Below are 13096 nucleotides of genomic sequence, written 5' to 3'. Positions count from 1 at the left end.
ACATAACAAAGATATATTTTAGTGATTGTTGCTGCAGTGAAGTGAATATAAAGGGCTTGATATTCCAACAGGGGAATCATAAAAAGTGAATTTTTGATAAACTATTTTTTAGCCTTAGAGATCTAAATGAAAGTGTAATATACATTAAATCGAGAACATACATAAAAAGAACACCCAAATCTGATTTCGTATGAAGAAATTATGATTTTTTCTAAGATTTGGTATAGCAGTGCACAGTCTGAAATTCGAATTTTAAATCGACCGATTTTTAACTGACACAACCTAAACGAGAATCGAAGATTTCGTTAATAGGAGCTCAACGATACATGTTAAGTCCAAAAATTTTGATCACTCCCCTTCGATTCTTATTTAGATCAGCAATACTGACAAGAAAATATAACAATTGATTCTTATTTAGATCGATCAACCATACTGACAAGAAAATATAACACAACACACATAACCCATGACGAACCAAACTGTCAAAGCGTACCACAAATGACCGAAACAATCGATTAATAATCTCTTATTTTCTATATTGTTAATAAATCCATATCCCAAAAAGCGTGGTTCCTTATCTAGTTAATATCGGAGAAAAACAATTCCAAATTTAAACAATTGATTTGGTATATATTAGTTTTAAATACGTACATGTTGTAACAAAAAAACATTCCTTTTGTAGATCTAGAGTTTCGATGCAACAAGAAAAAAAAAATCTTTTTTCTTCAATGAATAATACAAAACAATAAAAAAAATGATTTTTTTTGTCTCTTATAAATACTATAATAATAAAAAAATAAGAAAAAAAAACGTTCTTCTTTTTTGTGTTCTAAATCTTCAGTGTACAAATCATTTTTTTTCTCTTTTTCTCTTGTTTAATGTATATAAACAAAAAAAAAACATCTTTTTTATAGCAAAAAGTAAAAAAGAACGTAAAAAAAGATATGGTAAAAAATAACAAAATGTTTAAAAAAAACTGAAAATTTAAGAAAAATTTAAAATTTTAAAACTACAAATATTTAATAGATATTTTTAAAGCTATACACATTTAATAAATATTTTTTTTAAAAACATTATTATGATCAAAAACTCACCTTTATACATATTAATTATAAATATAATTTAAAATTTATATCGCAAGTACAATTAGGTGATTTGACATTATTGACTTTCAAGAAAGCTTGAACACCAAACTTGGCCAAACACAACTTGCACGCTTCAATATTTCAAAATTTGTTGCAAATTCACCATATAGACTTGTATATATACGACATTTGAGGGCTTCTATTTCGTGTATAATTTCATACATCTTCTTTTGCTATTAAAAAATGAGGATGTTCAGTGCTAAAACCCTACTCATAGTTTTATTCTTACAAGCACTGTTGGTGTCGATGGTGACTGAAGCTGCATCTGCTAATAATGTAAAGCGTGTTAAGCCTCCAAAGCCTGTGAAACCCGTACAGGAGCTTCTAACGTGCAAGAGCCGCAAAAGCAGGTGTTTCATGAAGCGCATCAAGTGCCCAGTAGAATGCCCCAAGGTTAAACCAAAGAACCCCAAAGACAAAGCATGTTTTCTTGATTGTTATTCACCCAAATGCGAGGCTGTGTGTAAATGTAAGTAAAAAAAAAAAAAAAAACCTTCCTCTTCATACATGCATGAAAATAAAGTTTAACCAATTAATCATTTGTGTGGATGTGTGATATATAGCACGTAAACCAAATTGCAATGGACCTGGAGCTGCATGCTACGACCCACGATTCATAGGTGGTGATGGAATTGTATTCTATTTTCATGGAAAAAGAAACGAGCATTTTAGTTTGATATCTGATTCCGATCTCCAAATCAACGCACGTTTTATTGGACTTCGACCTGAAGGTAGAACCCGTGACTATACATGGATCCAAGCATTAGGATTCAAGTTTGGCCATCACAATTTCACTCTTGAAGCAGCGAGGACCCAAAAATGGGATGATGATGTTGATCGTATAAAGTTATCATATGATGGGAAGGAATTGTTCATTCCAGAAGGCCATTCCTCCGAGTGGAATTCCCCAGAAGGCGACATACAAGTTGAAAGGACTGCAACAACCAATAGTCTAACGGTGAATGTACTAGATCTTGCTGAAATATCTGTTAACGTGATTCCTGTATCTGAGGAAGATAGCAAGATCCATAATTATCAGATTCCAACAAATGATAGTTTTGCTCATTTGGAAGTACAATTCCGATTCTTTGGTTTATCATCTAAAGTTGAAGGAATTCTTGGTAGAACTTACCGTCCTGATTTTGAGAATCCAGCAAAACCAGGAGTGGCAATGCCGGTGGTCGGTGGTGATGACAAGTACAAGACGAGTTCACTCCTTGCGGCTGATTGTGCTCTTTGCGTCTTTTCTCCTAAGGAAATCAAGGATGGAAATCATGACTCGCCAATGATGGAATATGGCATGCTAGATTGCACCGGAGGAGGAAATGGAATCATATGTAAGAAATAAGTATCTTACATTATTTGATGCTGCCTACTGAAAGCTTCTTTATTATATGCATGTAAGGAATGATTTGTGTGTTCAAAATGTTTGTGTTTTCTTGTTCCTTTTGACTTTGTACTTTGCTACGTACTGTGTCTTTAAACAAACGCGATTCTTTTCTTATTTGGTGCTATAAATGGAATAATAAATTATATATTATTTTTTTTAGTACTTGGTTATGTAGTTTAAGTTTCTAAGGTAGTGATCACTAAAATCATAGAACTAAACTAGAGAAACTAATTAGGGCCTCTTTCATTTGGATTTGATTGGTCCGATCAGACAAAAATGTATGACTCCGTCCGGTTCATGTGTTTGATATGTCACAGTTTTGCAAGTTTTGCATCTCATTGGGTCATAACAAAAAAAACTTATTGACTAAGGTTGATTGAAATTCATTCCATCATTGCCCCCGATGTTGCCTTCCTTGCCATTTACCATCAGCGCCACCCTTATCCTCCTTCCTCACAGCCACTAACATCGCCTCCTCCTCCATTCCCATTGGCAGAAGTTATGTTTTTCATCGATTTAATCCCTAGAAAGGGAAAATAAACACGAAAAGGGAAGGAAGGGTGGAGCTGATTCAGCACACAACAAGTGGGGGTGGTTCTATGGTGTTCAATCGAGACAAGAAGGAATGAAATGAAGGTAGTGGTGGTGGAGCTTAGTCCGGTAACGACAGACATGTCGAGGGAGGAGAAGCCATCGAGATCGGTGATCCTCTTGGTCTAATTGACCTCGTTGCCACCCATTGGTGATCCTCTTGCTTCTTCTCTCCTAACCCGGCAAAATGCGAAGGAAATGAGTGTTTTGGTGTGGCTTCTCGGTGTGCTTCGGTGAACAGAAAAAATATTTCATTACAATATTTTTTAAAACTATGATCTTTTACTAATAACAAAGAAATCAAATATGCTCTTATTTTTGTAGTCCTTAATAACTGGTAACCGAGGGTAAATTAATCATTTTCTATCAGTAAGATGTACAATCAAACAACATAGTTTCTTACTAAATCAGAAATTATTAACCAGTCAGATTTTTCTCAATCGATACTTTCTCAATAAGCAGCTATCAAAAGGAACCTTACTTACTGAAAATAAAAAATTATTCACGTAGGGAGGCTTAATATAATATTTGGATCAGGACAGCACTAGCACAAAACCTATGTTTTAGATTTTTAGTGCGATGGTTTTTTCGTTTGGTTGCCCCTGAAATCATACCATTAAACGCCAAAATTAAAAGTTTGCATCTTTAAGGAACGAACCGCACCGTTCAATACATTTTTTTGGTAAGGTTGTCGTTTGTTTCTGGTGCAGTGGACTTTTTTTTTTTTTTTTTTTTTTTTTTTACTTCCATTAAATCGTCACTTTGAATATTTAGGGCTTCATCTTAATATCACCTTCCCTTCCTTACTCCATGCGATCTCCACACCTTCCACCCCCATGAATGTACACCTTCCGCCTCCAATCAGCTATGTTTTCTGCTCTCCATTGCTTCACGTTGTTCCTCGTGAGATCGTTTTTGTAGGTGAGATCACCATATCAACAACATTAGGTTTTTTTTCAAACAAAACCGTCACAATAGATCTCGTTTTACACAAATAAACATTAATGTTCAATTTTAAGTCAGATCATTTTATCAGTTTTTGGGGCTCAACAAACTAACGGGATGATTAATTATAGTTATGAGATCATTTTTGTTGGTGAGATCATAATATCAATATTTGGTTTTTTTTTTTTTTTTTTTTTTTTTTGCAAACAGATAGGTGATAGTTATGTGAAAGATGGATGCAATAAGAATTTTTCATGTTGGAAGCATTTGATCAAACTATATAATCGAGCCAAATCAAACAGGTCAAAATATTTTGGGTCGGGTCAAATTCGTCTACTATTTCATTCCCAAAAAAAAAAAACATCATATTTAATTTATAAAATAAAAGAATCAAATCCACAAAAACTCTATTTATCCATTCCTATTTAATATCACATAACCTATATTCAAAGTTTAAACTTCAAACAATTGTACAATTCATACATTTAACAAAATCATATAAAAATTGACTATAAAGTTCACACGCATAAGTACTACTTATCCCTATCACGTATAGTCATATAAAGATATAAAACATTACAAAATGCTAATTAATAAATATTAGGGTATTTAAAATTACCAAACAACATTAGCCTATAATCAAAGTTCAAACAATTATAAATTCTAGTAATTTTAACAAAATTAGAAAAAAAAAAAAAAAAAAAAAAAAAAAAAAAAAAAAAAAACTATAAAGTTTACAAGCATAATTACTATTTAACACAATCACATATATTTATATAATAATAAAATATAACAAAAGGTTATGTAATAAATTAAGGGTTTAGAATTACCAAACAAATATTAGGTTAGAACTTAGAATCGTTCTCTGTTTTATGATTTCTTCTGTTTGGCTCTTACTGTTGCTAAATATTGGTGGACGTTGAAGTCTGACTGCTTGAGGAACACAACAAAGTGCGACCTATTTGTTTTCCACCTTTAGCTTTAGCGGTTAATTTACTTTCTATTTTTAGCCCAAAATGCACCCACTACTCCTGTCTCGTACAGCCTAGCCCAATTTAGTTGGGGGCCTTGCATACAAAACAAATATTTTGATCCAGAAAAATTCCTATGGTCAAGTAATTCTTGTGTATCCATCCATTGGGGGACTTGCCTCACCAAAAGGGGAGTCAGAATTTTAAAAAGAATTTTGAAATAATAAGTTTTTATATGGAAAAGTATAAATGGAAAAATCAATGTTTTTTTAGCCACACTCTTTTATATGATAATTATTTATTAAAATATTTTTATATCTAAATATCATAATAGAGTTTGTATAATTCATAAAGATTAAATAGGAATTATATATATATATCCATCTTTGTATAATTCATAAAGAAATTGACACAAAAAAAAAAAAAAAAAAAAAAAAAGAAAAAAAAAGAAAAAAAAAAGAAAAAAAAACTATATATCGATCTTTGTAAAAAACAATCTTTAAAATTTCCAAACGATCAAAATCATATTTGTTATCTATTAACCTATTATTACTAAAAATAGCTAGTTAGAACATAGATAATATCATGTTCCACTTTAAAAGAATATTCCATTTTAGAAGAATGCAATTAAATAAAATTTATAAAAATATACAAAGTATCACTTTAAGTACAATTATAATTAAATTATGGGAAAACTGCAATAAAATCCCTTCATATTAGCCTTATAATCGATTTAGTCCTTATATATATTTTTTTATTCAATTAAGTCTCAAATACCGGTAATCGTATTCAATTTAACTTTTTGACCCGGTCAACAGGTCATCCAACTTTCAAAAATTACATTTTTAGCCCAGATTTCAAATTTTATTACAAATTTACACTTTTGGCCTAGATTATAATTTTTTTTTTTACAAATTTGCTCCAAAATTTGCCCTTTTTGCCCAAATTTTAGAATTTTATTATGAATTCATTATAACTTTAGTTTTATTACAACTTTTTTTCTAAAAAATTTATTTCTAATATGTTATTTCTTTATAAACTCGTATTTATACCAAAAAAAAAAACATATTTTCACATAAAAATCTTATTTTTTCTATATAAAAACTTTTTTTTTAAGTTTTTGTATATGAAATTTCTACTTAAAAAAATAGGTTTGGATTATTTGTGTGATTTCTCTTAAAAAATCAATTAAGAAATTAAAAGTAACCATAAATTATACTATAAAGTTATAGTTTATCAAAAACTAGTTACATTCATTTTAATATTATTTATTTGTTCTTTAATCACATTTATAGGAAAAATAATGTAAGTTCTTAAATGTAGTTCATAGAAGAAAACCATTTTATTAAAAAAATTTAACATTATGTTTTTGAGTAGGTTGTGATACTTTTCTTGTGAAACTCAACTCAAGCATGTTTCAGGTGTTTGAGTAATTTTTTTTAACCAAACTCATGTGTAAATTCTTTAGAACTTTAGTTGAAGTATTCTATTGTGTTATTGATAGTTATAATATTTTATATATTTATGTTGCTATTGTATTTTTGCTCATTTCTCACTCCCCTAAAAACATGTTTATCGATAATAAATTGCAACCGGTATTCCGTATAACAGACATTAAAAAATATAGAAAATACAAGATTATAAATAATCTAAGTAAGAAGAGGTTGATTGGCAATAAAAAAATACAACCTAGATCGGATACGTGTCATGAATGGATATGTTTTATTTAGATAATATATTTATTAAAAATTTATAAAAAAAATATATCAAAGTTATGATTTTAACTTTTTTCTTTAAAAAATTCTTACGAATAAAATATAATATTATTATATTATATATATTTTAAACTTTCATATATAATGTAACTAGTTTAAACTTTCATATAAATATGATTAAAGAACAAATAATCCAAACTTGTTTTTATAATTTAGGTTTACTTTTAATTTCTTAATTGATTTCTTAAGAGATTTCACACAAATAATCCAAACTTATTTTTATAACTAGATATTTTATATACAAAAAACTTTTTAAAAAAAGTTTTTATATAGAAAAAATAAGATTTTTATGTGAAAATATGTTTTTTTTTTTTTTGTATAAATATGAGTTTAAAAAGAAAAAACATATTAGAAAAAAATTTTAAGAAAAAAAAGTTGTAAAAAAACTAAATTTATGATGAATTCATAATAAAGTTCTAAAATTTGGGCAAAAATGGTAAATTTTGGACCAAATTTGTAAAAAAAAATTAAAATCTGGGCCAAGAGTGTAAATTTTGGACCAAATTTGTAATAAATTTTGAAATCTGGGCGAAAAATATAATTTTTGAAAGTTGGATAACCTGTTGACCGGGTCAAAGGATTAAATTGAATACGATTACCGGTATTTGGGACTTAATTGAATAAAAAAAATATATAATGACTAAATCGATGATGAGGTCAATATATAGGGATTTTATTGTAGTTTTCTCTTAAATTATTAATTACAAGTTAAAAAAATAAATATATAATAAAAATTTTAAAAATTCGTTTTTATTGATTAGAGAATTAAATTAAATAGAAATATAGCCAAAAACTTCATAATTGAATCATCAATAAAAATAGCTACGCTATCATGGTCAAAATTAAAAAGCTATTTATACACAAGACTTGACGAATTGACATGAATAAGGAATAAAATCAATAGGCTATTGAAATAAAAATATTTGGAGCTGAGGTAGTGTCATTTTAAACAAAACATTAGCCTCAATTGGTAGTAATTCTCACAACTTTATTGTTTTCTTATAAAACAATTGTTTTTCTAAAAATAATTGGGAGGGACTCACTTTAATAATTACCCATGTGAGATAAATATTTACTCATAGTGTGGTTTTATATATAACAAAGCTATTTTTTTTAAAAGAGATTAAGGGGGGCAAAGCATTCGGCAGCCTCTTATTATCTTCGCCCCTGGCCCCCACCCGCTTGTTAATAGGTCTGCCCGTGCTCATCAAGGTCCTCATCGGAAACCTAAGAGAAGCTGAGAATAGGATTAGCAAATACATAACAAAATGACATATGTAAATATTTAATAGAATAAAATACATAATATAACAACACCTATAATTGGAAAACTATTCTTTTATTAAGAAGAATAAAATCACACAAGACAAGATAAGATTACATGACATTAAAATCACTAATAAACTGAAAACGAAAATTACAATTTAGTGATGCATATCCCAAAAATTTTACACGTAAGCTTTGTTAAAAAGAACATTAGCTGCATTTTATCTTACCTTTTTATTGTTTCCTATGTTACGCAAAAGAGACAAATTCCCGAATCCCGATCATCTATCTATTATATTACCCTATTTTCAACCAGGTCTTGATTCAATTCGTTTACGTTTACATCACGCCTCTTACAAGACTTTAAACTAAAATCCACACGTCAACAACTCACCATCCGCCTAATACCCTATAGAACTCACTAACGACTTTCTCTTAGAAAATCTAACAATTATTTAATTTAAATAATACTATAATAACATTTTAAACATCATCATTTTATTTAAATACTACTACAATAACAATTTAAACATCATAATTAATAAATTATATATTAAAAAACAAATTTTAAAAGTTGGTACGATTTCCACTATTTGTAGAAAGGGCATCTCATCCACCGTGCAATATGCCGAATCTTTGCTTGCGGGGCTCTCAAAATCTCTATTATGTTGTGCTTAAAAGCATGAGCAAGCATAAGCTTGCACTCAACGACTTCGTTTTGGTGTTTATATATACATGAACGAAATCACCAAACCACGATCAACTTTTGCTTTGACTTTTTCTCTACTAAAAGGAATGAGGAAAATTGGGTCTTTTCGATTATGGTCTATTTATTTTCTTGGATTTGTGTTGATTAATGGATTTGGTGGTGTTCAAGCATGGAGCAAAGAGGGGCACATCATGACATGCAAAATTGCCCAAGTACGATGCATTACATAGTTGTTCTCTAGAACTATTCCTTTATTATAAGTTCATAATTATATTATTTGATTCTTCGGGTGTGGATGGACAATAGGAATTGCTTGTACCAAATGCAGCACATGTTGTACGGATGTTGTTACCGGATTATGCAAATGGTGACTTGTCAACATTATGTGTGTGGCCCGATCAGATCCGACACTGGTACAGGTACCGATGGACAAGTCCTCTTCACTTCATTGACACTCCTGATGATGCTTGCTCCTTCGATTACTCAAGTAACATTCTTTACACCTCTCAAGCTCTTGGATTTGTAGAGTTGTACCATATAATTCATGGCTTTTTTCATGATCAATAAAATAAATACGTCACATGGTGTGTTATTCAAATAATCTTATACTTTTGACGATCAAAAATACAAGGGGATTGCCATGATACGCATGGAGGAAAGGATATGTGTGTTGCCGGAGCCATAAAGAATTACACCTCTCAGCTCTCGCATTATCATGAAGGGACTTCAGATCGACGATGTAAGTTTCACACAAATTATTTCATCTTAGATGTTGTTTGATAACCTATAAATTGAACTATTTAGACTTCAAAGGTTACCTTTTAATCGTTCGGTATATATTCAGAACGGTTAATGAGCTATATCTTCTCCGAGTTAGTAGAGGTTGGAATGATTAAGTCGTTCAGATTTATCAAACAGCCCCATACACATACAAATATAGATTGATAATTAATTTAGAGGTGCACAATATATATTGCAAAAGAGTACTAGGCATAATGTTTTGTTAATTTTGGATTTGGGGAATATTGTAGATAACATGACTGAGGCCTTGTTATTTTTATCGCACTTCATGGGAGATATTCATCAGGTATACCATTTTCCTTTTAATTTATTTATGTACGAATTCTTGAAAAATAATTTTAATTAAATTTGAACGAATGTGATTTAATCAGCCGATGCATGTTGGATTTACAACCGACGAAGGAGGAAACACCATTGGTTTGCGATGGTTCAGGCACAAATCTAATTTGCACCATGTAAGTATCATATCATTAAATTATTTATTTATTAGTATTATGTTTCCATTATGAGAAAATTGTTATATAAAATTATACACACTTAAATAAATAATGCTTGGAATAAATTATTAATAGGTATGGGATAGAGAGATAATTCTTACGGCTGCAGCTGATTTTTATGAGAAGGATATGGGGTCTCTCCAAAAAGCCATTCAAGCCAACTTCACTCATGTAAAAATTCTCTATCTTTGGATTTTAAATTTTCATTAAATATATTATTCCATATAAGTAACTAATAACGTTTGAAATCTATATATTCTTTTTGTAAAATTATTATCGTTTTTTCATCTTGTGATAAATTGATTATTTACTTTGATAAATCAATTAAATCAAACAAAGAATAATAAAGTTGAAATTAATAGGGATTATGGTCCGAAGACGTCACTTCTTGGAAGGATTGTGATGACCTCTCTACTTGCATAAACAAGTAAGTTCGCTCTATATATTATTTAAACAATTCGTTACAAATACATATTCGTTATTAAAATGGTAATAAAAAAAAAAGGTATAATATATAGCTTCTTGAGTTCCATACGTTATATTTCACAAAAATTGGATTTATTTTTGTTGATGGTTTATGGAAGGTATGCGATGGAAAGTATAAAAATGGCATGCACATGGGGTTACAAAGGTGTTGAGGCTGGTGAAACACTTTCAGGTGATAATAGCAACTATATTCCCACTTTCTTTTTCTTTTTAAATTTGAATATTCCTTTTTGCATATTAATTTAAAAAAATAATAAAAACTTGTTTGAGTTAGTAATCCAGTTCAATTTAATTCCTTTATTAAGCTATAAATATTTATTATCTTCTCGTAATTGCATTTACAGATAATTACTTTAACTCGAGGATGCCGATTGTAATGAAACGGATTGCCCAAGGCGGAGTCCGGTTATCAATGATTTTAAATCGGGTATTTGGCGGTTTGGATCCGCTCAAAGATACACTAGTGGCCACGTGATTTATATTAGTTTAATTGTTTAATTCATATAAAATATTGTTCACTAATTAGGGTATTCATTTTACTAGGTAACAAACTGGTGTATTTGTTTCTATTTTCTGTTTCCCTGTACTTATTCCATAGCTTCTTGGTATGGTTTTTTTCTAATCTACTATGCATCTTATTGGTGTTTCAAAAAAATAAATAAACAAACAAAACAAAAATAATAAATAATAAATAATAAATAATAAAAAAAAAAACTCGTGTGTTGCATTGTTGAAAATTAAAATAACTTAACTAATAAAAAAACAATACTTAATACTACCTTGTTCCATATTTATTATCTACTTTTGATTTTTGAAGTTTTTATATTTCAACTTTGATCTTATATATTTTTGTTTTTGATGTATAATCTTTATGCAAACTAAATGAATGGATTGTGTTTTAAATGTTTTTTCATTGTTATATGTTTCATTAAATAATTTATAAAACAAATAAAAATATTTAAAATCAAAATTGAAAAATGAAGACTTTAAAAGTCAAAAATTAACAATAAATATAGAACACAGAGAGTAATAATTTTGTAAACACTTGTTTGCTTATAACTAGTTGTGACTTGTGAGACTCATGTATTACATGTGTTAATTAAAAAAAAGTTAAATATAAATATCAAAATATTTGAGATCTTTGAATTTTTAAGAAAATAAGAAAAATAATGAATTATTATAATGTAAATGATTTTTATCTTTTAAATTTATTGCAATTATTATATTAAAATATTATGTAGAATTTAATAAAATGGAAAAACTCATAAAATGATATGTGGAAAAAAAAATTAAAATAACCACAAAATAACATTTGGTAAATTGAATAAAAATATAACAAATATCAAAAAAATAAAAATAAAAAATAAAAAAATAAAAATAAAATAAAAAACATTCATTTATTAGAGAGAATAAGAAAGCATGGTAGTATGTCGATGGTAATTATTACGTTTCAAAATACATTAGGTTGATAAAAAAAATATTAAATAGAAATAAATAATATTAAGAATTCATACAACAATTTTGTTTTTTTTTTTTTTTTTTTTGACATTTTAAAACATGGACTTATGTGGCCATTTCCACCATATGCCGATTCATAAAATATTGTACAAATTCAATTATTTTTAATGATTAAACTCAATATATACAGCACACCACTGTGCTGACGTGTCATTGCAGTAAATACAGCTCCAACCAGGAGGGAGGAGTGCGGTAAGCATATCGTACAGAGAATTTCACCATGATGGAAATTGAATCTTTGGTTGTTTAAATGTGTTTTTGGATGTGTTTCTGTATGTGACAGTTTAAAATTTATAATTATTGTATCTTTTTAATTATCCACAAAATATATATATATATATATATATATATATATATATATATATATATATATATATATATATATATATATATATATATATATATATATATATATATATATATATATACCACACATTCAATAATATTCACACCAAAACAACTTTCAAATAAAAAATCTCTCAAACCTTTGCAAAAATGCATCTAAAAAAACCCTCAATTTACGGTTCGAAACAAATCACTTGCAAATGTTCGTCATTTGAATACATCGGTTTATCGGCCACAAATTGATCCATCTACCATTTTACTCGGACCCAAGCCTAATCTCAATAAATTTACTACCAACAAATACAACAATATTACACAATGCAACTGATGTGCACAAAAGTACGTACTAATTTTATATTTATAGTCTAACTAACTTAACTAACTAAAATGCACCTAGGCAGTGTACCTAATCGAATTATAGAATAGTTTAGGTAAGTCGGGTGTTGATCACATGGAACGGTTTTAACTAATTAATTTACCTACTATTAAATTAATCTGTTTTTCTAGAAAACTAATGGGTTTTTATCTTATTTTTCAAGTTTAGATGAACTTAATTTTTTAACACAATTCAATCAATAAACAAAACACTTATGTTAGTTCGAATCCACTTTCCCTCAATGGTTTATATATTAACTATGACTACTCCTGTTGGTTACC

General features: G+C 28.6%; 2 protein-coding genes across 2 annotated transcripts; both read left to right on the top strand.

Annotated features, from left to right (window-relative positions):
• Nucleotides 1-1311: 1311 nt before the first annotated feature.
• On the top strand, nt 1312-2625 carry LOC145038600 (uncharacterized). The gene is made up of 2 exons (XM_078986910.1): nt 1312-1614; nt 1709-2625. The coding sequence occupies exons 1-2, from the start codon at nt 1329-1331 to the stop codon at nt 2491-2493; spliced, it is 1071 nt and encodes a 356-aa protein (XP_078843036.1). The 5' UTR covers nt 1312-1328; the 3' UTR covers nt 2494-2625.
• Nucleotides 2626-8803: 6178 nt separating this feature from the next.
• On the top strand, nt 8804-11207 carry BFN1 (bifunctional nuclease i). Its single transcript, XM_078990466.1, has 9 exons — nt 8804-9004; nt 9099-9279; nt 9424-9531; nt 9824-9879; nt 9965-10048; nt 10166-10261; nt 10453-10517; nt 10675-10748; nt 10921-11207. The coding sequence occupies exons 1-9, from the start codon at nt 8819-8821 to the stop codon at nt 11049-11051; spliced, it is 981 nt and encodes a 326-aa protein (XP_078846592.1). The 5' UTR covers nt 8804-8818; the 3' UTR covers nt 11052-11207.
• The last annotated feature ends 1889 nt before the right edge of the window (nt 11208-13096 follow it).

The sequence above is a fragment of the Lactuca saligna genome, chromosome 4 (assembly GCF_052625555.1).
Source record: "Lactuca saligna cultivar CGN05327 chromosome 4, ASM5262555v1, whole genome shotgun sequence".
Classification (NCBI taxonomy): Eukaryota; Viridiplantae; Streptophyta; class Magnoliopsida; order Asterales; family Asteraceae; genus Lactuca; species Lactuca saligna.
The sequence above is the reverse complement of the archived record's forward strand: the minus strand, read 5'-3'. Positions and strand labels throughout refer to the sequence as shown.